Source organism: Drosophila obscura, unplaced genomic scaffold, assembly GCF_018151105.1.
Source record: "Drosophila obscura isolate BZ-5 IFL unplaced genomic scaffold, ASM1815110v1 contig_185, whole genome shotgun sequence".
Classification (NCBI taxonomy): Eukaryota; Metazoa; Arthropoda; class Insecta; order Diptera; family Drosophilidae; genus Drosophila; species Drosophila obscura.
In genome coordinates this window covers 1,582,378-1,609,388 of record NW_024542773.1, presented here as the reverse complement: position 1 = coordinate 1,609,388, position 27,011 = coordinate 1,582,378, and the positions used below count along the sequence as shown (strand labels likewise).

Sequence of the window (27,011 nt, the reverse complement as noted above, 5' to 3'; positions counted from 1 at the left end):
TGTTCCGACCCATTCTCCACGTTCCATGTTCTCACCTCGTTCGCCACCGTTCCCTGCTTGCTCCCATAGACACGCACAAACGTGTCGTTGAAGAATCAGCAAGTGAGAGAGAGAGAGCTAGCAATAGGAATGGAAAAATTGTAGAAAAGATGATGAAGATGAAAGAAATGCCATAATAGAAATCTAAGATCAGTTGTTTTTTGTATGTACATAGTTGTTGTATTATTTGATCTTGCAACTGTTTTGTGCGGCAGCCCCAAAGCCAACGACCTGTGGGGCCACTGTCCAGCAGACACCCCCCAGCTGTACACTGTGTACCCCTGTGGACCATCCTCTGACCGATGGTATCCGCCGCTTGCATAACGATAAACGAACGCCTCTGTTGCGCTCTGCTGGCGATGATCTCTCCTCATTCTCTGTCTATGTCTCTGCCTCTGTTGTTCTGTTGTTCCAGTGTGACAATACAACACAATACAATACAGTAAAATACAATAGATGGGATGGGGCTATTTCCCACGTAGCCACAGACCAAAAAAAAAATAAGTGCTTATTATAAAGCGATACTCATTATAATATTGTATACCCGTAAATCCGTACTCTCGTATTAACCATAAACACAACGAGCATTACGCCGCCCCCAACTCATCATCAACTCCGCTCAGAATAATAATAATAATAATAATAATCTACCATTCGAAATGAGACTCATTAGGCGGGGTTCCCATGGATGTATTTATATTTCTATATGTATGTACATATATATGTAAATATGTATGTATATATAGATCTTAAAATTGGAATGTAAATAGTTTGGTATATTTGCTGACTGCTGTCTGTCTAGATTATAGACTAGACTATAATCGGTGGTGGAATCTCTCGCGAATTTTCAAACTTTGCTCATAATTGCAACACTCAAAGTGTGATCTCCGATCCTTCCACGGGGAAAGCATTTTCGTAGCATTTGTCAATGGTGGAATTTCCAGCGAAAGCTTTTGATTTGTTTGTTTGAATATTCCATAAATCTTCCATTCTGCCAATTGGCTCTGACGCCCCAGACTCCAGTCTGAAGTTTGGGCTTGCCCCACCTTCAGGTGCACCCCCTTCGGAGTCCACAGAGCAACAACTGGTGCAAATGTAAATATGTGTACAGATATACATATGTACATATGTATGTATGTATATAATCAGAAATAGTCTGGGCAAAGTCTATGCCTGTCTGTCGTCGGCCTTCGTTGTCGTCGTCGTCGTCATCGTCATCGATGCCCCTCATCGATGCCCCTCGACGACGTGCAAAAATGCATCTCCTGCCAAATTATTCATTATGCGGGACGCCGTCGAACGCCAACGCCAACGCCTTTTGTTGTTCCGCTGCTGTTGCATTAATCAGCAGAAAGAAAGACACAGAAAACAACAACCACAACCAGCCAACAACAAATAAAAAAAAGAGTTTCCTGAAGAGAGCTTTTCAGCAATAAAGCGCGTTGCATGCCAGCCTGCCGCCTTTATATGGCGGCGCATCCGCTGCAGCAGTTGCCGCTTTGTTCTCTCTGCCATTGGAGCTGGATTTTTTTTCCCACATAAAAAACACAGAGACGACCAAGAAACCATAGAGCTATGGTAATTCGACTAGAGAATACCCTACCATTAATAGACCAATAAATGATTGCACAAATGACTTTCTACCTTTCTACTATCGGTTGCAAAGGGTCTTCTTATTGATTTACAAAAGCCAAAAGACAGACTCCACTCGGAGAAGAGAGAGAGCTCTGTACCTCGGGAATGTTCAAAAGTTGAATTTAAAAGCAGATTAAACCCATTAGATCTCTGGGTCTCTGAGAGATCGGAAGAGAGCCATCGATGGAGAACCCTTTTGAGTTAAAAGAGTAACTCTCTCTTTCACTCATTCTATATCGTACGATATCGAATTCTGAACGATTCTGGCCATTGGCTTGCACTTCCGTCCTGTCCGGCTTTTTTTTTTTTTTGTGTGGCTTACAGGTGCCAACCGTAGGCGTTGCGGTTGACTGATTTGAAGCCGCAGAGAAACAGAGAGAGAGGAAAAACAACGACAAAGGTAGAGAATAGAGACAGCGACAGTGTGGGACAGATTAAATCGAGAGAACAGCTGCTACTTTTGCTTCCACTTCTGCTGCTTTTCCTGCTTTTGCTGCTTTTCCTGCTGCTGTTGCTGCTGCTGTTGGAGCGAAGAGAAAGTAAAAAATAAAATAAGAAATGTTTAAGCAGAGTCAAGCGGCGAAATTAATGTTCATCAGCAGCACCGTAGCACGCACCACAGTGCGGCAGTGTGGCAAAGACGTTAGATGGTGTGACTGTGACCAGTTTTCTTTTCCACACGCAGCACCACCAGCGGCAGATGAAAAAAAAAACAAAAAATACAAGTAAAAATACACGCACGCACGCAAGAGGAAAATCCAGTCATAGCAAAAAAAAAAAAAAGCAACCACAAAAATACGAATACAAGGCCTAGAATTCAACAAACCCCATTTTCATCGAGCTGTGGCTCTGGGGGATTGGGGTTTGGGGTTTGGGAAAATGCAAAAACGAAACGAGAGAAAGTATTCAAAACCAATTGGCGCGTGGAAGTGTATAAATCTTTCTTGTTCTCTGGGTGGAAACAAAGTTGTGAACATTGTAAATATGTATTGTAAAAATATTGTTTTCCCTGTTTATACGAGTGGCATGGGTCAAAATCCAAAAAAAAAAAAGCAAATTGGAGTTTGGAGTCTCACTGGGAGAGAAGCCAATTAAGAGCTGAGAGTAGACATTGTACACACATATGTACATATTTATGTCTGTCTGTAAATTGTGTGAATGGAAACCATTTACCGAACGTCTCTCCATTGAATGATCTCATGCGTGGGTGGTTGTGGTGGGTGTGTGTGCATTTGCACGCACAAGCCTGATATTTTCAAGCCCAATCCATTCCGTTTCACATTGGCATTACACCAAAAGGCAACAAGCATGAAATTTACTAAGTTAAAAGGAACATTTAAGCCGCGAAAGAGAGTGTAAAGCATAGCAAGGAATTGGTGGAAATTGGTAGAGAAAAGTGCGCAGTCGCGCGTGCTTGCTTCCAAAAGAACCAAACCAACCCAACCCAACCCAACCCATTTGGTTAAACAATTAGTTGAACAATTTTCAGAGTCACAAAATATAAGAGAAGAAGCCCTCCCCCCAAAAAAAAGTGGGATTTAAGACTGTAAGAGAGCCAGTGGCACTGGCACGCTGCGTTGTTGGTTGTGCCCCTTTTTGAGAGGGCCAACGTTAACACGCCATGACCATAAATCTTAATTGCCGACGCAGGCAAGCGGAGCAACCACAAAAACCAAAACCAAAACCAAAAAGCCAAAAAGTCCGTCTCAGCCCTGCGGCCTCATTCGGTGGCGCCTCTCGTGAGTGTTGCGCGCGTATTCTAAGCCTAACTTGTGTGTGTATCGGCCGTATTCCTTTCCTTAGGGCACAACCAGACCATGTCAAAGCTAAGGAAATAAACCAAAAATAAGCAAAAAACCAAAAATAGAAAAAAAAACCCCAAAAACCGCAAAACAAAAACAAAACCAACCCAAAATTAATCCACAAAAAATACTGCAACCCAAAAAGAAAAACTAAGAAAATACCACAAGCAAATACCAAAATAAATACCAAAATCAAGGATGAACTGCGGTGCTTTGCGCACAGTCAACGATGGAGGAGGCGGAGGAGGAGTGGTGCATATGCAACAACAACAACAACAGCAAACAACGAAAATGAACTCCATGCCACGCAGCACAGCCCCACTGCAGCAGTTGCAGCTGCAGCTGCAGCAGCAGCAGCACACCCAATCCCAGTGCCACCGGGCGGTGGCAATCGAGCAACAACCGCCCGCGGCGGCGGGTGCTCTCCGACGCAGTACAATACCAAGGGGCCGTGGCCTGGCCTCCTGTTTGCGAGGCGAACGGGATGATGCACCCACACCGCCCATTCATGAGGTGCACTGTGATCTGCAGCAGCTGCAGATGTTGCAACAGCAGGACCAGCAACAACAGCAGCATCAGCAGCTGCAGGATCGCTGTTCCGTGCCAGCCAATGCAACGTGTGGTGGTGCCACTTTGGAGCCTGCTACGGGCAGGAGTAAGTATATTCAAAGTATATCCAAACTCCCCTTTCCTTCCCATGTCTTCCCATGTCTCTGAGAGTCATCATTCTTTTGTGCCTCATGACGACGGATGTTAATATGTGACATCATCGAGAATCATTGGAGTTTCAGTCATTACCCGCTTTGAAGCACAACGATGACCCGCCAGAAGTGCAGATAATGCCACAAATAATCGGAAATCATGGGAATTTTGAGAGCCAGAGGCACCAGGCACCAGACTTCTCATGGGTCATCCATCCATCCATCCATATCCCACTAACAATTGCTTAATTTATGAGTTTGCTCTACATGTTCTGTATCTGCATCTTGTCGTTGGGGCTATCTGGGGCTATGTATCGCCTTTACGCTGAATTTGCACATTTTACAGTCAACCCAGAGACAGCCAGAGCCAGAGCCACAGTCAACCAGTCCAGTTCAATTGCTCTATGAGCACCACACATGTGTCTGCCTCTGCCTGTGCCGCCCTCTGCTGTACAAGTATTCATATTTTGCATTAATTGAAATGAATTCATAACAACAGGCGACAGCAACACTCGAAAGGTCGAAGGGGGGGCCATGTAAATGGGTCTTCAAGGCGAGTCGAGTCTTTAAAGATACGAGATACGAGAGTAAAAGTACGAGAAGCGTACAAAACACAGCTTAAACTTCCTCAAAACTTGAAATGTCAGATGTCACAAGATCGAATAGATCGAATAGAACGAATAGCAAATGTATATGCGATGGCTGATTCGTTGGTTTTACTGGGATCCCGCGTTCACCCGTGAATGCCTTCTTTCGATAATATTCATCCTAAAATTCCATTCCATTCTACAAAATTGAAAAATGATTTGATTTTAAATCAAAACTTTTAGAATTTTTGCTGTTGGTATCTCCGCGAATCGTTCGTATCGATAAGTTTATGCTATTATCATGTATCCGTTCGCTTAGGAGAAATTTATATGTGCTTTATAAGGCCATAGATTAAATAGATATTTGAAATATTTAACTTTTTAAAAAGTGTATCGTTGTTCTTTATTATGCGAAAAATATGGAAAACCATGGGAAAAGAAAATATGATACATATACGTTCAGCAGTTGAACAATTAAGTAAGTTCGTATTACTTTATTTATTATTTATTACTTCGCACTGCCACAGGTCCACGGTACTGTTCCACACATCGTTTTACAATATATTACCATTTAATAGCAGCCCATTAATTTGCATTTAACACTAATCCATTTGAATTGTCTTTTCTATTTGCAGGTGAGTACAAATCGAAGACACTGCCGCGCATACATTTCGATACGGCGCTAAACGATACATCCCTCAATGAAGGTAACAACAGAATCGATTCTATGGCTTAATCTGGGATCGAGGGGATTCCATTTGGGGCATGGGGCGATTGGGTACCATCTATCTCTCTGTCCCCCGTCAACGGGCTGACATTGTTTTGCTTGCTGACATTTCCATGTGGTGCTAAAAAAAAACCCAATGCTCGGAGAGACCTAGAAACCCACTAATGCGTCAGACGACTCGCGCTCGGAGCTCTCTCGGGGTTCTGGGGCGTGTATTTTTTATTTTGTCAGCTCAGCGTAATGTGATCGTTCAAGAGCAGAGCACAGCAGTGGGTGCAAGGGGGGGTAGCCACCCCAGCGCATTATCTGCGGGTGTGAATTATAGGAGGAACTATCTCTGGCATTCGATGAGCAGACAATTGTCTGTCTGGGGCTATTTACATAGAAATTTTGGTAATGTATATGTGATACATGCTATTTCGATCTTCAATTTAGTTAGAGGTTATAGATAATAGTTATAGATGGGGAAAAGATCAACTGAGCGAATGGATATGATCGATGGAAAAATTATGTATAATAGATGGATCCGTTTCTCTACCATTTGTGGCGATGTTCCTATGATATTTGATAAGAAAATTGATACCAATCGATCAATATAAAAGATAATATCTCCATGTCTTCGAATGTCAATTATACATGAGTTCTACATCGATTATACACCGCCAACCCAGAAAGTATGCAATATTTTTAATTTTTGTTTGATTAGTTCTCCGCTTGGCCGCAAACAGGCGAAACCGTTGAAATAGTGTCTGAAAGAAGGGAAGGAGGAGGGGGAAAGAAGGAAGGCCTCCTGTCCGGAAGTGTAACAAAGGGAAGGAATGTTTTGAGAAATGCCCATACGTACGTAAGTACATATATGTACATATGTACATATGTATGTCTTATGTTACGATCACTTTGGGATATAGGGTTGAAAACTCTTTCTCCCCACCCCCCAACCCACTGCCACCATGTGCGACATAACAGTTCATTGTGCCCTAGGCTAATGCTTACGAAAATGGAACTGTCGAGTCGATGCCGGTGCTCGTAAACAAGTCGCGCAGTTCCGTTCCGTTAAGTTAAGGTAATGTCTATAGGTAAAAAATGGTAAAGGAGCGGAGGCGAACGTGTCGCATAAAACCCTCTAGTCACGCACTTCCGCAACGCAGAGAGCATGTCCGCTGCTTGAAGCGGGGGTGGAAAGAGGAGAATTGTGTGCCTAGCGGCAGAAAGAGAAGGAATGTTGGTAAAGGTAGAGTAGAGCGGTGTGTTACGAGGGGTGGGGTGGGGACTCTCTAATTTGCTTATATTATGCGTTGCCCGGGCTGCCGTCTAAGTAGTGGGGACCTACAAATGTGTATGCATGCATACACACACACGTGCATACCGACACACACACACACACACACACAGCACACAGACAAACCTGTTCTCTCTCAATTAGATCAATTACGAGGCACATTGCCACTCACGCCCTTATGTTTCTTTTGGGTTGCTTTCCATTCCTTTTTTTTGTACACTATGTGCGCGCTACCCCCTACTGCCATAAGCAGGGCATATTGGTTTGGTACATCGATCAATCAAATGCACTTTAAGGGGTGGTGGGGGCTCGAATTTTTCTCCTAGCGATCGCTAACACCTGCATATGTAAATGAATGTCAGAGCGATTTCATTGATTACTGATTGTATGTATTATTATAATATGTATGTATCTCCTAATGTTTCATTCTTATTGCATTTGTGATCACTGATCAGATATTTTTGAGAATTTTGTGCTATTCAGTCAGTATAGATGGTAGCAAATTTGGTCGAATCCTTAGTTTTAAATATTTTCAATTTCATTGAATTAAGCAACTGTATTGCCAATACCATCCACGGAATGTTTTTTTCTAAATATTTCTCTAGGCGCGCACTGGCCCACATTTCCCCTACTCGCTCTGGCACACAAACTCCTTACTCTCTCGATGATCTTGCTCTCTCTCTCTCTTCCTCTTTTTCTCTTGTGATTCGTTTTCGTTTCGACATGAACGCATGGTATAATTTTATTAGGTAGGGACACGACACCAACTCCCCCGTTTAACCCATTGTCGACCAGTGGGTATTAAAATACACTGCACGAAATTGATGAAATTCGAAGAATTTTAGAGCAGTTCAGGTGAAAGCTATCGTGCACATTTTGTGTGTAGGGAAAGAGGAAAGATGGATATACAAGAAGAATATAAAAACAGTATAATTTTCAGTGGCTTAATCCCAGTTGTTCACTTCATTAAAAATTCGGGGGCGTAGTGGGTTAAGCTCTAAACGCAAAAATGAGTTCTCCGGTTTGAAAAATGGTTTTCATGGTATATTTATGCCAGCGAGCGCTAATTACCGTTTGTTGCTGCCGCTCTCTTTTGTCGCTCGCTTTACATCGCGGCCGTTTGATACCCTTTTATACCCTTGAAAGAGGGATAGTGTTCTAAAATTGTTGCAGCGCGCGCACGCGTATTAAAGTTGTTTTTTTTTTGTTTGTTTGTTGCGTTCTACGGGGCTGTTATTTTTTTAAGTGGTTCTAGCAATTGTGTTTTTTGTTGCCGTTTTAAGATTCGAGGTCTTGCGCCTGTCTGGTTTGTGGACATCCGACACTTTTGGGACATTCTTTTAATACATTTTAATGTGAAACAAATGTGTTGATGCAGCAGCATCTGTTGTGCCCGCGACTGTGTCCTGTGCACGAACGTGTTGTGTGTGTGTGTGGTGGCATTCCAGTGCTTCTTGCGTCTCTGCCTGTGTCTGTGTGTGTGTGTGGAGTGTGCCACACTGAAGTACTGTTGCTGCAACTAAAAACCAAATCAAAAGTTAACCAAGCGACAATGTGATGCGCGACAGTGATGAACGACACAAAACAAAAGCAGCAACAACAGCAGCAAGCGAGAGAAACAACAACAGCGACGACTATTGCAACCACAAAACAGAGATATCAAAGAAGAGAAAGAAATAAGAAAAAAAAACGTTGACTACAAACGCGGAAATGCACTTGAGCGCATAATTTTTATAAACCAAGCGACAAAACAACACCAGCAAACAAAACAAAAAAAAAACAGCAACAAAAGAAGCAGAAGAAGAAGCAGCAACAGAGCAAGAAATTGCTTGTCAGCAAATTGCAGACGAAAAAGGAGAAGAAGAGAATATACCTGCACATAAACGAACGGACGGACGGGACGGAGGCCACTCTGCTCTCTCTTTCTGTCTCCTTTTTGTGTGCGAGTGTGTGAGTGTTGTATGTGCGTGAGTGTGTGTGTGTGTATGTGTGCAATGATCAGCGAGGCGCCTGCGCACAGCAGCAGCAGCAAAGACCATTGAAAACAACGGGTGCACACACCAAAATGTTTCAGGCGGCCGCCAGTGACGCTAGCATTACAACAACAACAAACACAGACGTAACAGCAACGCCAGAGGAAAAAACGCAACGGCGTCGTTCCACATTCTACGTGCCATTAGTGATCGAAGACGAAGAAGAGGAGAAAGCGGAGGGAATAAAGAAGCAAAACCCGAAGGACTCCTCCCCCTACGGCGGCAGCAGCAGCAGCTCCAGCCTGAGTAGCAGCAGCAACAACAACAACAATAACACACCCGAACATACCACACGTCATCCCCCCCAAAAGCAGTCCTCCTCATCGAAACACTTTGTCCTAAGGAAATCCGGTTCCGTTAAGAGCGGAGTAGCCAAGGTGAGTGCGCTCTTTGAGCGCAGCCACAGCAGTGGTAGCCAGAGTGGAGGAGGCAAGGTCACCAAAATGTCACCGCCGTGCGGCTTCAATTGGAGCATCAGCGGCAGCGAGAATGCCGCCCAGTATTCCGACTCGGATGATGATGAGGAGCATTCGTTGGAGGCGATGCATCGCGAACAGTTGCTCAAATCGCTGCCATCGGCGGCAGCATCTTCCACGGCCTCACCCTCGAAGCTGAAGCGATATGGTATCGTGTTGAATGTGATCAGCCTCAATGGCAGCAGCGATTGCGATTCGGAGGGGGTGGTCCTGGGGCCGCCCAGGCTGATGGTGCCGCCGCCGCCGCTCTCAGGACCCACTCTAATGAGGATCAGGACATTGCGATGGCAAATCCGACACCGCCAAAGCAGCAGGCCCTCTCCTTATCCCCAGCCCATTCGCGTCAGTCGTCGTCGGGCGTATCATCGGTAAACCAAGGTGGTGGAACCACAGCGAATGACGACGACGATGACTCAGAGATAAGTCGCATGCAGACGAACACCTCGACGCCCATCAAGCTGATGAAGTCGCGATCGCGTACGAATATACTCGCCGTACCGCTGCCCAGTGTGGAGAGAGGGCTCGCAACAGCAGCTGCTACTGCGTCATCACCTGGCGGCGGCAGCAGCAGTTCCACGACAACGACAACCACAACGCTGATTACGCTCCGAGCCAAATCGAAGACCCTACCCCAGAACCTATCCCCGTCAGTAGCACTTCGCGAGGCATCCGCTCTACACCAGCCGTATCCGCATCCACATCAGCACAACCTGCCCAAACAGCGGCAACTATTCGGTGGGAGTACGGCAAGCCATTTGCCAGAGCAAAGTGCTTCCTCGCCCTACAAGCTGCAGGGCAGCTCCTCGGCCACATCGATAATCACGCACAGTTTCCCGCCGAAGAACCTCTTTCTGCTCAAGTCGACGCCCAGGCTGACGGCCGCGGATGCCACTGCTGGTGGCACGTGTCCACCGCCGGTGCACACATCAGCGATCTGCTCGCCGCCCAAGAAATCGCTCAGCTTTATTCGACGCGCCCACTCCACGAAGGTGTCGCGCAGCAATTCCCTGCTAAAGACCATCGGGGGAGGAGTGGGAGCGGGATCGGCAGGAGGTGGAGGAGGAGAAGTGGCGTCTGCGCACCAGAGTCTCTTGATGATGCACTCAAGCAGTCAGTTTTCGCTGTCGGCGTCGTCCAGCTGTGCTGGCGACAGTGGCATCGGCACCGGCAGCTGGGGCAAGCACTTTTATCTGCCCTACGATGTCTGCCCCCTGGGTCTGGACGAGCTGAACAGCTACTTTCAAACGGATCACTGCGAGGAGCTCATTTGTGAGCGTTTCAAGATCAAGGATCTGGTGATGCATGCCACAGCGAATGCCTCGGTCACGGCCGGCGAAGGATGCACCACAACAACAACAGTGGATGAGGAGGATACAACAGTGACAGCGGACGATGATGCGGGACATCATTCTGGTAGGTCTTATTTTCCGTCTCAGTCTTACCTTCGTTCTTTTCCATTTTTACTTTGTTAGTTCTTCCTTCCTTTGTTTCCTGTTACAATCGATCCAAACTCAAAAAATGAAAGAACAACCCCCAAAAATAGGGTTCGGTAAAAGGTTGGAAACGATCCGATCCGTTTCCCCCCATTTCATATCGATACGTTTGCTTTCGCATTATATTTACGCTCTGCTGGTTGGTGAGAGAAAAAGTGACTGAGAAAGGGGGGAGACGACGACTACGACACATACACATGCACATATGTAGGGTCACGATAAGATAAGATGGCCCCTAGCACACACACACACCCCACACCCTGAGAATTCCAATACCGTACCCCATTCCACCATTCCATTATCCCGCTCTTATTATTAAGCCTTCCTGTTTCGTTCGTTGCTTTTTGCGACGTTTTGCAGACGCCTTTGCATCAGACATCATCATCATCATCTTTCCAGCAGCAGAATAAGCAAAGGCAACTGGAGAGCGGGCGTCAAATAGGTGCTGTACTCCTAATTTTACATTCTACTTCTTGCTCTCCTTCTTCTTCTTATTCTTTTGCGTAGCGTAGCCCAATTGTTTACCTCAATTGTAGCTCAATTTCGTTGGCCATGGGGACGAAACGCAAGCAGCGGCAGTCAAGCGTTTCGTCGCACAATGGGCCTTAACTGAGAACTGAAATGAAATAGAATTGAACTCAACTGAACCGAATATGATCGGAAAGTGTACCGACTGCTGTGCTGTCCGCCTCTGTACCTCTGTCTGTCTGTCTGTTTGTCGGGCATCCTCTTGCAGTTCGATTTTGTATTCCAGGAATGGCCGCAGCAGTTTTCTACTTTACTACTTAAAATGTGTACGTACATGTACATTGTATTGTGAATTGGAATCAGTTTGCCATACATACATATGGGGAGTATGTACTTGGAAGCGCCCCAAGTGAGCTGCATTTCAAATGAGAGACGAGACATACAGATTGAACCCAGAGGTCCCATCCATCGATTGATACCGTTAAAATTGTCAATTGAATGCTATGAACAAAAATTTGCATTGAAATTTGCAGCTCATTTTGGTTAATTTGTGTTGTGTGTGTGTGTGTTTATTGTCGGCGACTGCGGCGTCGCTGCCGTTTCTTTAGCTTGCTTGCTTTGCTCTTACACCCCTTCACTCCGTAACCCCCTCCCTTCACTCCGTAACCCCTCTTCTCTACCACTCGCTCTCTTTGGCTACAAATTCAATTTTGTGGCTTTGTTGCTGTTTTTGATTATGATTCACATACACACACCACACTCGCACACAAACATACAGACACCCGCACAAGAAACCAGTTTTGAGCAGAAGCATCAGCAAGCAGCAGCGAGAGCAGTCAACGAGAAGAGAGAAAGAGAGCGGGCAAACAAATGTGATCGTTTGTGCGGGAATGGAAAAGAGAGCGGAATAAATGCTAAACAAACGAGCGGCTTTATTTTAAAACTAAAATTGTTGTTGCTGCTGGCCTATGTATGTATATATGTTTTTGTTTTGTTTTTCTGCAAGGCATATTTTGTGAGTAAGGTTAGGCAGTGTCCGACAGAGCCCATCTTCATTCGGCACACAAGTGTCGATTGCCCTACCCATCAATAGGATATAGCTTTGCAGGAGCCATGCATGGTACCACCGTCTCGCTCTGTCATTCTCTATCTTGCTTTTTGATACACAGGAACGGAACTGTAAGAGTGTGCGGCTATGGCCAAGGGAATGTGGTGGGGGTGTGACGAGGTCAGCTGCAGTTGCAGTTGCGTTTTTATTTGTAATTTGATAAGACGAAAAACGCTTTTGTAACGACATTCACCCAAAGGAGGTTGTATTTGTTTTTTTTTTTGTCGATAAAGCTGTTGTCACGCACACACAACCAACACACACAACACACACAAGAAATAGAAGAAAATAACATAAACGGAATGGAGGAGAAAGACTAAGAAGAAGAGCAAACATTATGAAAACTGAAAGGAAAATTTATGATCTATGATTTGTGTGGAAGTCCGGGGATATTCTGACCAGACCAGATGTTTGTTTGCCATCTCTCTTGGTTTATTTTATTGATTCTCGTCTTATTATCGTCCGTCAGCCCCGTGTCGCCTTTCATTTTCCACATTTTCCACCCCACACACGCATACACACATTTGGTTTAACGTGGTGATAATTGGGCGACCTTATCGCACGTTTAGCAGCAGATGCACCGCCCCGCCACAAGGTAACCGATCCGATTCGATCCGTCCATCGAAGTTTTCCCCATTCGTTTTGCCTGTACATTGAGTCTAGTCTGTTTTCTTATCGCGCTTTCACTATCCATGCCATGCCTCAAACTTTTAAAATCAGTTTTAATTGGAAGAATTTTGAAAAAAAAACCCAACCTCACAGAAATGTTGTGCGCTTTTTGATGAGTCAAATGGTGAGCCAATATTCAGAGATTTTTGTTTTGGAGATGACGATGATGATGATCTCCTCCGGAGGAGGTCGACAAAATTCAAAAGAGCATCATTCATAATATTTAAGCAACGAATCATTACACATACCCCACATATGGAGTGGGGGAATGGCTGTAAAATGCCCTGGAACTGGGTCTGGGTTTGAGTCTGACTTCACCTGACCATATAAGTGATCTCTACTATGTTGATCTCTAGGCTGATGATCTTCTTCGCTCCAAAAAAAAAAAAAGAAGGCTGTTTACAGCCATTCATTTAAACTTGCGTAGGGGGGGGTCTAGTGGAAGATTGGAATGATTTTCAAATTAGAACTCGAATGGAATTTATGTGATTGAACCCAGGGGTGGGCAGGCAGAACAAAAACAAAAAATCAAGAAAATTCCCTATTAGTGTCATGTACGCGCAATGTATATTGTTTTTGCAGCTTGTGGGAGTTTCACTTTTGCATAAAACGATGAAATGAAATGGCAAATGAGAGGGCGTATCCTAAGTAATTGTTTAACCGAGTCTATATTGTTTTAGAAATTAAAAAAGACAAAATCAGACATTTTTTCAAAGTCTAATTTAATTTCTAATTTAAAATCTAAAGGGAAATCGGTAAATTATTTACCTCGTTTTATATGCTCAAATTCGTTGTGAAACAAGTATTTTTGTTTATTCTCAGTACTTAAATTCCCTGGGAAAATGTACCCGATACGTGTGTCCTCTATCCTATGGATGAGTTTCCTGATTAGAGTTAGTTTTTCGTGTTTTTTGTGTGTTACTTTCTGAGCCATTAAACGCAGCTGATGATCCATTTCCAAGTCCTCAAAGCGGCGCCAATTTCTCAGTCTGAAGTGGGAGCCCCGAATGGACCACGTCGAACCAGTACTTTAGAGGGTGCGGCTTAGCAGTAAGAATATTCCGATGTTGTCTTTATTTTTGGAATATGTTTTTGTGGCGGGTACTCACTGCCTCTGCTCGTGACATGCCCATACCTCTTCATCATCTAAATATATGGACATTTTGTATGCATATATATTCCAACTATGGGGAGGCGGTTCTTTTGCGTGGTCGTTTGCTTTTTGGGGCGTGAGCCTACAAAATGTGCCATTTTCGTCAGGTGTATTTTTTTGGTTTTTGTTTCTTTGGATGATTTCGGTTGGATACCGCACTATCATAGCGCTTAGAGTCGTTTAGATCAGTGTTCCGCCAACTTTTTGTGTTCAAGGTACACCTATAAAATCAAGAAATTTTAAAGGTAAACCAAAGAAAAAAGCTATGTTTATTTAGTATTTATTTATTACTAAAATCGTAGAGAGTGCAGTAAGACTTTTAGCCGTTTTTGTTTTGCCAAGAAGAGATACAAATGTACAAAAACTGAGTTAAGGATATTTTTTAATGTACATCTTCACCTTATCAATGCATTTTGGCGATGTCATATGGAAGATTAATGCTGAATAATTGTTCTCCCTCACACGGTGAACGACCCGAAACGAACCCCAATGAAGTTCCTGTTGCGTGGCAATATACTCATATCGGCCTGTTTGCATCTCTTGGGCGGATAAAATGGGAATGGGAGTGTATCCAATGAATGAATAAATGAATGGGGAATGCGGAAGGATATGTGTGTGCATTATGGAACGATGTTTGCTCTTTTTAAATGAGTCACAGCCTGACTTTGGGGGGGTTAGCAGGCAGGCAGGCGGCAGCTTCAGCTTCGGCCTCAGCCTCTTGGGTGGTCTTGTGCTGCTGTTGCTGTTGCTGCGAGACAAGGTCGCATTTGTGCGGGCGGCAGCAGCATCAGAAGCAGAAGCAGAAGAAAAAGATGTTTGCTCCGAGATGGAAGATACAAATGAGAAGAAGATTGGGAACCTGTTTTGAGCCGCAGCCGCAGCCACAGCCACAACAGCAAGAGCTTCCCTCTTATCCCTCCCGTAATGAGGCACATGATGAATCATATGCGGTACCTGATGGACTGGACTCTGCCTCTGATGGTTTCTCTGGCACAGGGTCGTAGAAGGGGGCGTTGCAGGGGACAGGTGATGTGTGCAGCAGCAGCTGCTTCTTTGATGACGGGTCTTGCTCTCCTGTTCGTTCTTTTGTTCTTCCAAAGAGAAACCTGTTTTGCTCAAAAAAAAAAAAAAAAACCAAAAACCAAAAGAATTTTAACAACAATGGGGGGACACACAAAAATGGGGCAACACCGAGCAAAGCCGAGCAGGAAGAGTGCATCATTTGTCGAGATGGGATTATAGGGTATTACTCCTTCAAAAAGGAAGGGGATTCCGTTCCGGAAACGGCAAATAAAAAAGGATATACATATCGCCACAGGAACGCTAATTCTCCGCTCCGCTTTTGTTTTTTGCAGATACTTCCTATGAGAAGGCCTGTCGTCGGGGATCAGCGCCCACAACGCCCATTTTGGGTAGCAAACAGCATCAGCAGCAGGAGCACAATGCCACATCGCGTTTTACAAATTTCTTTACCAAAAAGTAAGCAAAGATAAATAAAAAAAGAGGAAACCTCTCTGTAACCTCCTTCTGTTCTGTTCTGTTTTTTTTTTAGATCCAATCCTTTGAAGCGTACCAAATCGGTGACCAAACTGGAACGCACAAAGCGTGGATCGGGCGGATTGAGAGGCTCTCGTTCGCATGAGAGTCTGCTATCGAGTCATGCGGTCATGTCCACAATTGGTGAGTGGCAACACTAATCCATAAAAACGAGAGTTTGTTTGTTAATACTTTACTTCCTCCACCTGACATCGTTTAGATCTCTCCTGCACTGGGGCTGTGGGTGTGGCACCCGTCCATCAATCGGTGCTGGGACGCAGACATTGCTTCCAAGTGCGCGGCGGACCACGCGGCGAACGCTACTACTCGTGCGGATCGCGGCAGGAGCGTGACCTATGGATATATTCGCTGCGCAAATCGATAGCCCCGAATGCAGAGCACACCCGTCGCACCGACAACTCCCTGAAGATGTGGGTGTACGAGGCCAAGAATCTGCCCGCCAAGAAGAAGTACTTTTGCGAACTGCAGCTGGACAAGACACTGTATGGGCGGACGAGCGTCAAGCTGCAGACGGATCTGTTGTTTTGGGGCGAGCATTTCGATTTCCCGGACATACCGGAGATCAATGTGATCACCGTGAATGTGTTCCGGGAGGTGGACAAAAAGAAGAAGCGGGACAAGTATCAGTTTGTCGGCTCCGTGAAGATACCCGTGCATGAGGTGACCTCGCGGCTGCCCTGCGAGCACTGGTATCCGATACTCAGCGAGAAGGCCGGCGATAGCCTTGGCCGGCACTCGGGCAATGGCAAGGAGAGCAACGGCAGCGGCGGCAAGGATCGCGAGAAGGAGCAGGTACCAACGCTGCGCATCAAATGCCGTTTGCAGAGCACCGACATCCTGCCAATCAATATCTACGGCAACTTTCTGGCCTATCTGAAGGATAATTACAAGCGCGTGTGCGAGACGCTCGAACCGGTGATTGGTGTCAAGGCCAAGGAGGACATTGGCCAGGCCTTGGTCCTGCTGATGCATGCCCAGGGGCTCGCCGGCGCCTTCCTCACCGACGTGGTGGCCCTCGATCTGTTGCGCGTGGGTGATCAAAGGCTCACGTTCCGTGGTAATTCCCTGGCCACCAAAAGCATGGAGGCATTCCTGAAGCTGACGGGCGAACAGTATCTGCAGGACACCCTCTCGGCGCCCATTAACGAGCTTATCCATTCGGAGCGCGACTGCGAAGTGGACCCCACAAAGGCGAGTGGCTCCTCGGCGGGGTCCCTGCAGCGCCAGCAGGCGGCTCTGCGTGCCGCCGTCCGGAATGCCTGGCAATGCATCTACGAGTCGCACAAGCATTTCCCCGCCCAGCTGCGCAATTGCTTTGCCACGTTCCGCGAGCGTCTGCAGCAGCTGGGGCGTCAGGATATGGCCGACAATTTGATATCGGCCAGCATTTTTCTGCGATTCCTGTGCCCGGCCATACTGTCGCCGTCTCTGTTTAATATCACCAGCGAACTGCCGTCGGCGCGGGCCACACGCAACCTCACGCTCGTCGCCAAGACCCTCCAGACGCTGGCCAACTTCACCCGCTTCCAGGGCAAGGAGAACTTTATGGAGTTCCTGAATGATTTCCTCGAACAGGAGGCCGATCGCATGCAGCAGTTCCTGGAGATAATCTCCACGCGACCAGAGCACCCGACCCCCGACTCGATACTGGATTGGGCGGGGTACATCGACCAGGGCAAGCAGCTATCGATTCTTCATAGTCTGCTCAGCGAGAGTCTGGCCAAGCTGCCGGAGGCACGACAGCACGAGCTGGATCCCCTGCAGCATATCCTCGATGACATAACCAAGACCAGAGAGCAGGGAAGCCTCGGGATGGCACTGCCAGGGGGATATCTGCCCACATCCACGCATTCGATAGCCACCAGCGAGAATCAGGAGAACCGACAGCCCAGCAGCACTGGAGGGGGCATGGTCATGGGAATGGGAATGGCTATGGCTGCCAGCTCCTCCTCGTCAGCTGGCGGGGGTCTGGCCGAGCTGCTGCCACAGCAGACACAGCTGGCACAGCCGCAGCATGCGATTGTGAGCAAACCCCTGTCCGCAGAGCGGGGCATCATGAGGGGTGTCCTGACTCCCAATTCTCTGGAGAAGAATATCTTTCGGTATAACGATCCCACAGTCAATGGAATACTCCTCCAACAGCAGCAGCAACAACAGCAGCAACAGCATCCGATGCAGTTGCTCTCTAACTCACAGAGCTCCATTGCAGGAGTGGGGGTGGGGCAGCAGTACGTCGGAGGACTGCAGCATGCCCAATCGCAGAGTTCAATGGCTTCATCATCGTTGAATGGCAGCAGCAGCAATCTGTTGCATTCGCATACGCAGCAAACAGCAACAACAACAGCTGCACTCGCATCATCCGTCGCAGCATCTGCACTGTCCGCCAGGACCGCAGACGAGTGCCTCGAGTACAATGGAACGTATGGATCGCATGGAACGTCTCGGTCAGTCCTATCAGTATGTGGTCAATGGCTCTGGGCATATCCATGGCCATGGCCATGGCCATCAGAATGGCAACGAGTACGAGGGCAGCCACAGTCAGAGTCCCTCATCCACCACCAGATCCAGGACACTGCCACGGAATGGGAATGGTAATGGCAATGGCCATGGAAGTCCTGGCAATGGCGCTGGCAATCCGAATAACAATAACAACAGCAGCTATGATGATATGCATGACAGGGAGTTCCAGATCCAGATCTCTGGCCTCGACACAAGCAGCGCTTTTGTACGCAAGTCACCCACGCCCATGATGAAGTCCACGAGCGGTGGGGGACTGGGTGGTGTGACAGCGGGGGTGCGGGACGCATGCATCAGCATAAACTGAATCTGGGAATACCGGATCACTCCGGATCGGGATCGGGAACGGGCTATCCGCGACAGCAGCAGCAGCTCCAGTCGAACCTCAATCCCAACTCGAATATGCCCAAGAATCTGGAGGATCTTGATGATCTCTTCAAGTATGCGGAAGAGCATGATGTGGCAGAGCATCACCAGCATACCCAGCAGGGAGGACACCTAAAGCCCATGCCCGCAGCAGCTGCAGCTGCAGCAGCAGCAGCTCCAGGGAGCAGCTCCTCCATCAAGGAGCAACTGTCGGCCAAGAGCAGCCACTGCAGCTCTGGCTATCAGAGCATCTCCACCAATCCGTCGCCCTCGCAGTCCTCCAGTCCCGTGGAGAGCCAGCTGAAGGCAGCAATGAATCATCCGCATCACAATGCACCGCTGGCCTTCAAGAATCCCTCGTATCAGCTGCAGAATGGACCTCAGCCCAGAGGAGGAACCACCGCTTCATCCACAGCCACTCCTCAACAGCAGCAGCAGCAGCAGTTTGGCCAGCGCCTGAAGAAGCCTCTCGGTGCTGGGGTGGTGGCCGCCCGTGCCGCCTTCCTCAACAGCGGTGGTGCCTTGGATCCGGCCACCCTGACTCCCAGCTCCTCGGACGAGCAGCTGTCGGCGGAGAATTACTACAGCTATGCGGCGGCCGCGGCTGCCGGAGCAGGTGCCGCTTCCACCAAAATGGAAGCCCAGCGTTCCCTCAGCGGCGGCAGTAGCTCCTCGGCGTCGGCATCGGTCTCGAATCTGGGTGGCAAAGGCTCAGCCTCAGCATCGGCGTACGGACGGCTCAACGGTGGGGGGCCACTGAAGCGCGAGGATGTTTACGGCAGTGCCGGGGGCGTGAGCATTGGCTATGCCATGTCCACACCCGGACACCATCAGCATCCGCATCCGCATCACCACCAACAGCTGGTTCAGCAGCAGCAGCAGCTGCAGGAGCATATGAAGCAGCAGTATCCTGGAAGCACGGCCGGCAGTGTGGGCTCCTCGACCTCGGCGGCCCAGCGACGTCTCAGCCTGGATTCGGCGCGCACGCTCTCTGACAGCAGCACGGACACAGAGGGTAAGCAAACGAGAGGTTTTTCTCCAGGTTCCAGCGAACTAACGCGCACTCCCTTGTCTCCTACAGGACACTGCAGTCAACTGCAGGAGGGGAAGCGACGGCGTCAGTTGCGCAGCAGCGGAGGAGGTGGAGGTGGAGGAGGAGCAGGCAGCACCTCGGAATCGGGACTGGGAAAGGTCTACGATCAGAATGGGGAGATTCAGCTGCTGCAGCAGACGCTGGACACGCTGCGGCACACCCTCGACAGGGACGAGGCCGAGCTGCGGGACTCCAGCGATGAGTTGTTCCTGCAACGGGCCGCCGGTAGCAACGGCAGCAATGGTAGCAACAATCTGAGCCTCCAGTCCGAGTCCACCATGCGCAGCATCATCGATAGGTGAGTGTACTAGAGGGGAATCGTTCTCTTCCTCAGTTTCTAATGGGGCAGTCTTTCATTTGGCAGACTCATTACCATGGAGGAGGAGCTGCGTCGAGAGCAGCTAAAGATGTCGCTGGCGCTGTCCCACAAGCAGCGCGTCATCGAGGAGCAGGGCCAGCAGATTGCGGCACTGGATGCGGCCAATAGTCGACTCCTGAGCGCCCTCACCGCCCTGCGACAGCGATACGAGACCCAGCAGCAGGCGCAGCAGCAGCAGCAGCACCAAACGCCACCACCAAAGAACCAGAAGCCACAGTGAATGACGAGGACGAACAGAAACAGGAACAGGAGCAGGGGAATGACGAACGCTGGGGAGCCGTGAAGATACAGATACAGACGGTGTGGCACCACAAGATACAAAGATACTGTCTCTTAAGGACATACCACACCACACCGTCAACGTTTTCGTCTTAAGGATACTTTTTGTTTATTTTTTTTTAGAACTTTTTTTTTTGTGTGTGTATGCTACATAAATTATACTACATGTTTAATATATAAACTACAGATATATACAGATACACATATGGTCTGCACATATATTATAAATAATTTCTCAATATATGTTTAAACAAAAGAAGAAACGTGAAATGTGAAAACAAACCATCCACTCCCCCTCTCACACACGGCTAAAAGATGAAGCGCATGAAACAGAAGAGAAGATCAAAAAGGGAAAGCCAAGCCAAGCCGCTGGTGAGGAAGGAGGGGGTGAGAAGGAAGGATGTTGTGTGAAGGACGAACAAGTTAAGATATTGAATAAAATTATAACCAAAGTTTGACAAAAAAAAAATGTATTTGTGCATCTCGTATTTGGATGTTTTGAAAAAAAAATTGAATACTATCGCGATATTTTTTCTTCTTCTTCCTTTTTGACGAGTTTTTTTTGGCATGTAGATATGATTTCGTAACAGACTACTGTTTATTAACTTTTTTTTTAAAAAATAAAAAAAAAAAAATTAAAAAAAAAAAAAACCCAAACAAAAAAAAACAAAAAAATGGTTGTGTTTTTAAAAAATTTCCTTTACTAACAGAGAGCGACGAGTTTGAACGACTGTAAAGTTAGTCAATAACAGCAACAGTAACAGCGCGACTGTTAAAGGAGAAGTGCTGCCAGAGGTGAACTATCCAAAGCGACACTGGCGTAAGAACTTGCCACCAAATGTTTTGCTACTTGACTTTTACATGCAAAGGTACATGCATGCTACATAGTACATACATAATAATACATAAATACTGTGGCTCCGTCTTTTATTTGCTTTTTCTAACTTGATCCTATGAATATTAACTCTGTAAAGTAGATGGCGCGAAGCAGCAGGCTGGACGGCTAGATGACGCCACCCTGTCCGTTTTGCATCGAATATGCTCACTTTCTGGCGAGGCAAATGAATGGATATGAACAGTCTCCAGGTAGTGTTGGTTTTGGGATATATAATCGTAACGACTGTGGGATCAGGTCGGACAGAAACGTATTACGCAATAATAAAAACTGTCACTGGGCATCGGGATCTGGTGACAGGTAACAGGTAACGACTGGCTTGTACCCAAAGCCATCATCAATGGCTGGAAATTCCTAGGGATTTCCATTCGTGCTCACCATTCATGAAGCTGCGCGTGGTTACGGTCCGGTCGTGTGTGCGCACACGTGTTAGCAATTACCTTCAGACGGATCAGATGCCGATCCCAATCCTCGACCCAGAGCCTAGGTAATATCCGGGATCAGGTAGTCATCGATCCGGGATTTTCCGGGCGTTTTTGTGAATGAAACCCCTGCGGGTCGGTGGGGGGAGATATAAGGCAAAGCCAGACGATCGACAGCACCAGAAGCCAAGAAAACGTCAAACGATCCACAACTGCCACATCAAGAGCTGCTGCACCAACACCACACTGAAGCCACAACTGAATATCAGCCATGAAGACCACATCCAGGACCTGCACTTGTATTTGCATCATCTCTGTGCTTGCCCTCGCTGGTAGTGCGCTGGGCGCCGCCATTGCAGCACAGTCGACGGAGGAGCGACGTCCGCTGCGGATAGCCCAGTGCAGGGAGCTCTGCTACCGCCAAGCTCTGGCGGATCCAACCCCACCTGTCCTGTGCCGCGGCAGGCCCGACTGCTTCATGTGCCACGACTACTGTCGCGTCCTGGCCGTGGCCCAGATAAGTCTGGCCACCTCGATGTGCGCGGATCGGGAGTTCTGCAGACAGGGATGCCGCGTGGCCTGTGCCTACCATCGGCTGCGCATCGGCTATCACCAGGAGGCGACTGCCAACACGGTGCTCAAGACATGAGACAAGCGCATGCCCACTGCACTGCCCCCTTCCCCCCTTTGTAAATAGTTTTGTATGGTGTAGCATAAGGATCGATCGATCGATATGGATCGTATTGTCAATAAAAAGAAACTTAACTCTAAACGGAAGGTATCTCTGGGTGTCTGCTCTTCCTGTACCCAACCAATCGATTGGTAAAGCCAATTGGCGGCTGTTGCTGTTTGCTGTTTGCTACCGATGCCAGCTGTTGCCCATCATCTTGGGGCTGGGACTGGTACTGGTACTGGGGCTTTATTAATCACCAGCGAGGACGAGGGCGAGCATGTGGATGTGGATGTGGATGGTAAGGTTCGAAGTTGAAGCCTGCACGAAATAATTTAAGTTTTTGCAAATAAAGGAGAATGCAAAAAATTAAATTAAAAATGCTGCGCACATAGAAAAAGGGGCACAACAGGTGGCCGCCACAAGAGGCACCGGATATTGGCTGCGTCGCTGTTGCTGTTGGTGTTGCTGTGGCTGTGGCAGCATATGGCATTATGCCTCAATCTCCTGCGATGCCAGTGCATCGATAAGGCAATACGGCCTAACGGTCTCTTTCTCCACATTATCATCATCATTATCATCATCATCATCATCATCATCGACAGCTCTCCACAATCCACAATCCACAATCCGACATAACATAAATATTTGTGACTCTCTCGAATTGTTTGCCTTAGCACATAATTACATAATTACATCAAAAAAAAAAAAGCATACCAAACCGATCTGAAAATCCCATTCCATGGCACACCATACCTCTGCACATCGCCCCGCCGCCCCCCCACTGCTCTGCTGTCACATAAAGCAGCGGCGAGCGCATAAAAAGAGCCAACGATGATCATAAAAAAATCGATTTGAAGTCTATAAAAATCATATCATACAAATTTTTATATGCCATGCTCATTTTAAAATGTCACATCCACGGGCAGCAGAGCTGCGCTGTTGGGGCATGCAACGGTGACTGTGCCTGCCTGTCTGTTTCTGTGTGTGTGTCTGACTGAGCCCTCAAACAATATGGAGAAAAACCAGCTTAGAAAACGCAGACACAGCGCAAACTAAACGATATTTTGAATACCCTTTAGAGCTTGAAAAACCTCAGAGGGAATCATCCAAAATATATGTACATTGTATTTATCCCTTAGAATGTGATCTTCCGATTCTGAATGGCGATTAATGCAAATCTGAATCCCAACTAGGAACTTCGCTCCTTTCCAAAGGAGCATCACGATTCTCGCGATCGATTTGCATTCCATTCGACTTTCCATTTGGAAAACCCAATCAACTTTGCCCCTCAACCTATCGTGGCATCATCGTAACTCAATCGCTGGGAAAGGGAATGCTGCTGCTGCTGCTCACTTGAGACTTAACCGAAATGGAAAACTAAGCTGCGTTTTTTTGAAAGCAAATTAAAAGCCACGACAAATGGCGCAAGATGAATGACAAATAAATTTCCCATTGACCAACAGGTGCTGCAAGAAGGGGGGTTTCCGGGGGCTCCAGACACCTTTGGAGCCATCTGTTCTTCAGTACCGTTCCACTGTCTCTGGGGTTTTGGTTTTGGGTCTTCGCCTCTGTCTGCATCTGCGTCTGCGTCTCTGAAGCTTCTCCAGCGAATTGAAAACTTTTCTCGATGATGCAATAAATTCACAGATAAATGTTAATTTACGAGTGAGGAGAGCACACCAGCTGGATGCCAGCAGGGCAAGGGTAGGGGGGAGGTACAAGTAGGAGTAGGAGTAGGAGTACGAGGAGCACTCTCTGCTGGAGAATGGAGCTGCGACAGGCTGTCTGGTAGGTTCTCTGTCTGGGATTCTCCCTTCCACAGAGATTATGATTATTGAAATGTTTTTTTTTTTTGTTTGTTGTTTTGTGTGTGTGTGCGGTGCTGTGTGGTGCTGTGTGGTGCTGTGTGGTGTGGTGTGTCTCTCGTCAAATGAAATTCGCGGCGGGCGTGCAAATCACGACCCAAGCAAAACACATCCAAATCCGCATATTTATACGGTTGCGGGCACTTGGACCGGCTACAGGTATAGATACAGGGATAGAGGGATACAGGGACACAGAGATACAGGGGTAGGGGCTACAGGCTACAGGGTAGAGGGTACAGGTATGTATTAATTAATTATAAAGCACAAAGAGTCTAGAGACAGGCAGAAGAGACAGACACACTGGACAGACAGACAGGCGGACAGACAGACAGACGGACACCTTCATAACATAACGTGCACGAAGGTGAGAAATCAATTTTCAGTATCTCGCTTTGTGTTTAATATTTTTCCAGTGAAATGCGCCGCCGCCGAACGATGATGATGAGCAGCAAGCCCCGAGTTCGTTCTCGGCCTCACAGCCACAGCGAGAGCGAGAGCGAGAGCGACAGCGACAGCCGCCTTGCCCCTGGGGGCCTGGGGCACCAACAGACACGCAGAGTCGACTCCAGTTTGAGGTTCACTTTCGGTGGACGTTTTGGGGTACGGACTCTGTTTAGCTCTGTTCTGGGGCACGTAAATTAGGATAACAACGTGAAACATAATTATTACTTTGGACAGATATGGCAACGTCTGCTGCGCCTGCGCCATGGATCCCAGCTCCAGCTTCAGCTACAGCCTCAACCTCAACCTCAACCTTCAAGCCTCAGTGGCAGTCGCAGTCGCAATCCTGCAGAAAGGCGACTCGCTTTGTGGCCCAAATAAATGTATTAAAGTTGGTTAACGCCTTCATTTTGGGGGGCTCGGGCTCGAGCTCGGGCTTGTCCGATCTTTTGCTTTTGGCCCCAAAGTAGGTGTAATAAAAAATATGAATTGTTGTTGTATTAAGATCCAACAGGGCAACACAACAAACAACAAACAGCAAACAGCAGAACAGCAGGCAAAAGATCATTCAGGGCTTTTTATGGCCCAAAACGAAGCCAGGGTCCACACTTCAGAGGATTGAACGCTATGGGAATTCGTGTGAAATATACCTCAGAGCATTCAGAGCATGGGAAGCACACAATCATAGGTCAGGGGAGTGATACTTACCCTTACCCTCATCCCTATTCCATCAGGTCTTGATTTGCCCTAGGATTCTCCCTGCCTTAATTCCCAATCATAGCCGATAAACCACATCCAAATTGCAACTAATGTGTGCACTTTCGATCGTTAATTGGCATTTGATCTTTTGGCTGATCATCAACTAATTAACGCTCAACGATCTGCAGCACAATCCTCACCAGCTGCGCTTACCCGGCCACCCGCTGATGGCTGGATGGCTGAGTGGCTCACTGGTCCATTGCTCGTGCAGTGTTCCGTTCCAGTATACAGCAAAAGGAAATGCCACAAAATTGAAAATGCAAAACGAAATTGGCAACCAAGTCAGATTTGGAGTCAGAGACAGAGATCAGCGTCTGGTTCTGGTGCTGGTGCTGGTGCTGGTTCTGGGGCAGAGGCGGCCCGTGGCCAGTGGCAAGGAGTTGGAAGCGGAAACGTGGGCCATGGCCGTGCGTAATGAAGACGTTAAGCTCGAAGCTCCAAGCTGGAGAGCTCAAGATGGGGAATGGGAAATGGGGAGGAGGGGGGCTAAAAGCTGAGAGCTGCCAGGCATACGTCCCAGTTAAAGTCATCGTTCGTCCATCCCCAAACCCAAACCCAAACCCAACACACATAACCATACCCATACCCGTACCCTCTATAGCCATTCCCATTCGGCATCTCCTGCCTCTGCCTTGCGCTGCGTAACTCTTTTGAGGCTCGTTTCGGTTCCGCTTGCATGTTAACTGAAAATTCGTATGAAGGCGAGAAATTAATGAATCATTCACACCTGCATGACGGATTGTCTGCATTACTCTCCGACTCTCCGACTTTCTGCCTTCCCTTGCCTTGCGCGTTGCCTGTTTTCGGCTCCATTTTGTACGACTGTACGAGTGAAGTCGGTGCACCCTTGCACCCTTGCACCCCTGACACCATGACTCTGAAGCGCGAACGGGGGGCGCGGCTTACCTGACGCTTCTGCCGAAGGAGTTGCCTTCTAATTTATTTGCCTGATGTGTGTATTACATTTCTGCGTCGGCCTCCATCTCCATCTCTGGGCCGGTGTCTCTGTCTCTGTCCCTGTCCCTGTCCCTGTCCCTGTCTCTGTTGCTGTTTCTGTTTCTGTGTCTGGCCCTGTCGCTGTCTTTGCTCTCTGACTGCATTTTCGAAATTGCCTCTTGGCCATCCAGGCCGAGGTCGAGACTCCAGCTACGAGTCCAGAGTGGAGCTGAACCTGTGACTGGTACTGGGACTGAGACTGATGCTGATAATGCGCTCAGTGATACAGTTGCACGGTGCACCGTGGGTTTAGGTTAATGGAAATTAGCAACCAATGATAAGTAAATCAATTTCTATCAAGAAAATATCTGCACTTGCATATGTAGATAACAAATATCTAGGCTAGAATCGTTTAAAATTGTCTAAGCTTATCGATAAAAGGTCATTTCGATGAGTCAACGTTTTTCTATGGATAACTTCCGGAATATATCAAAAGGGTAACAACTTTCGTAAGAAATCAGCAATTAAATGTCTGGTTCCATCGATAGCTGAATGCAGATAGTTTACAGCGATATCTGCACTTTGATTAATAATCGAAATGGTAATAAATCGAATATCGAATAGCGAAAATAGACACTTGCATTTATTATATTTCTCAC

At 47.4% G+C, this 27,011-nt stretch overlaps 2 protein-coding genes across 2 annotated transcripts; both read left to right on the top strand.

Moving 5' to 3' along the window:
• The first annotated feature begins 7,876 nt into the window (after positions 1-7,876).
• LOC111077192 (ras GTPase-activating protein raskol) lies at positions 7,877-20,816 on the top strand. Its single transcript, XM_022371366.2, is given in 9 exon segments — positions 7,877-9,514; positions 9,517-10,692; positions 15,526-15,649; positions 15,723-15,850; positions 15,927-18,073; positions 18,075-18,512; positions 18,515-19,625; positions 19,692-20,001; positions 20,068-20,816. Coding segments are annotated over 9 exon segments (6,348 nt in total). The 5' UTR covers positions 7,877-8,835; the 3' UTR covers positions 20,303-20,816.
• Positions 20,817-21,891: 1,075 nt separating this feature from the next.
• LOC111077191 lies at positions 21,892-22,327 on the top strand. Its single transcript, XM_022371365.2, has one exon. The coding sequence runs from the start codon at positions 21,950-21,952 to the stop codon at positions 22,325-22,327; it is 378 nt and encodes a 125-aa protein (XP_022227057.2). The 5' UTR covers positions 21,892-21,949.
• Positions 22,328-27,011: the final 4,684 nt, after the last annotated feature.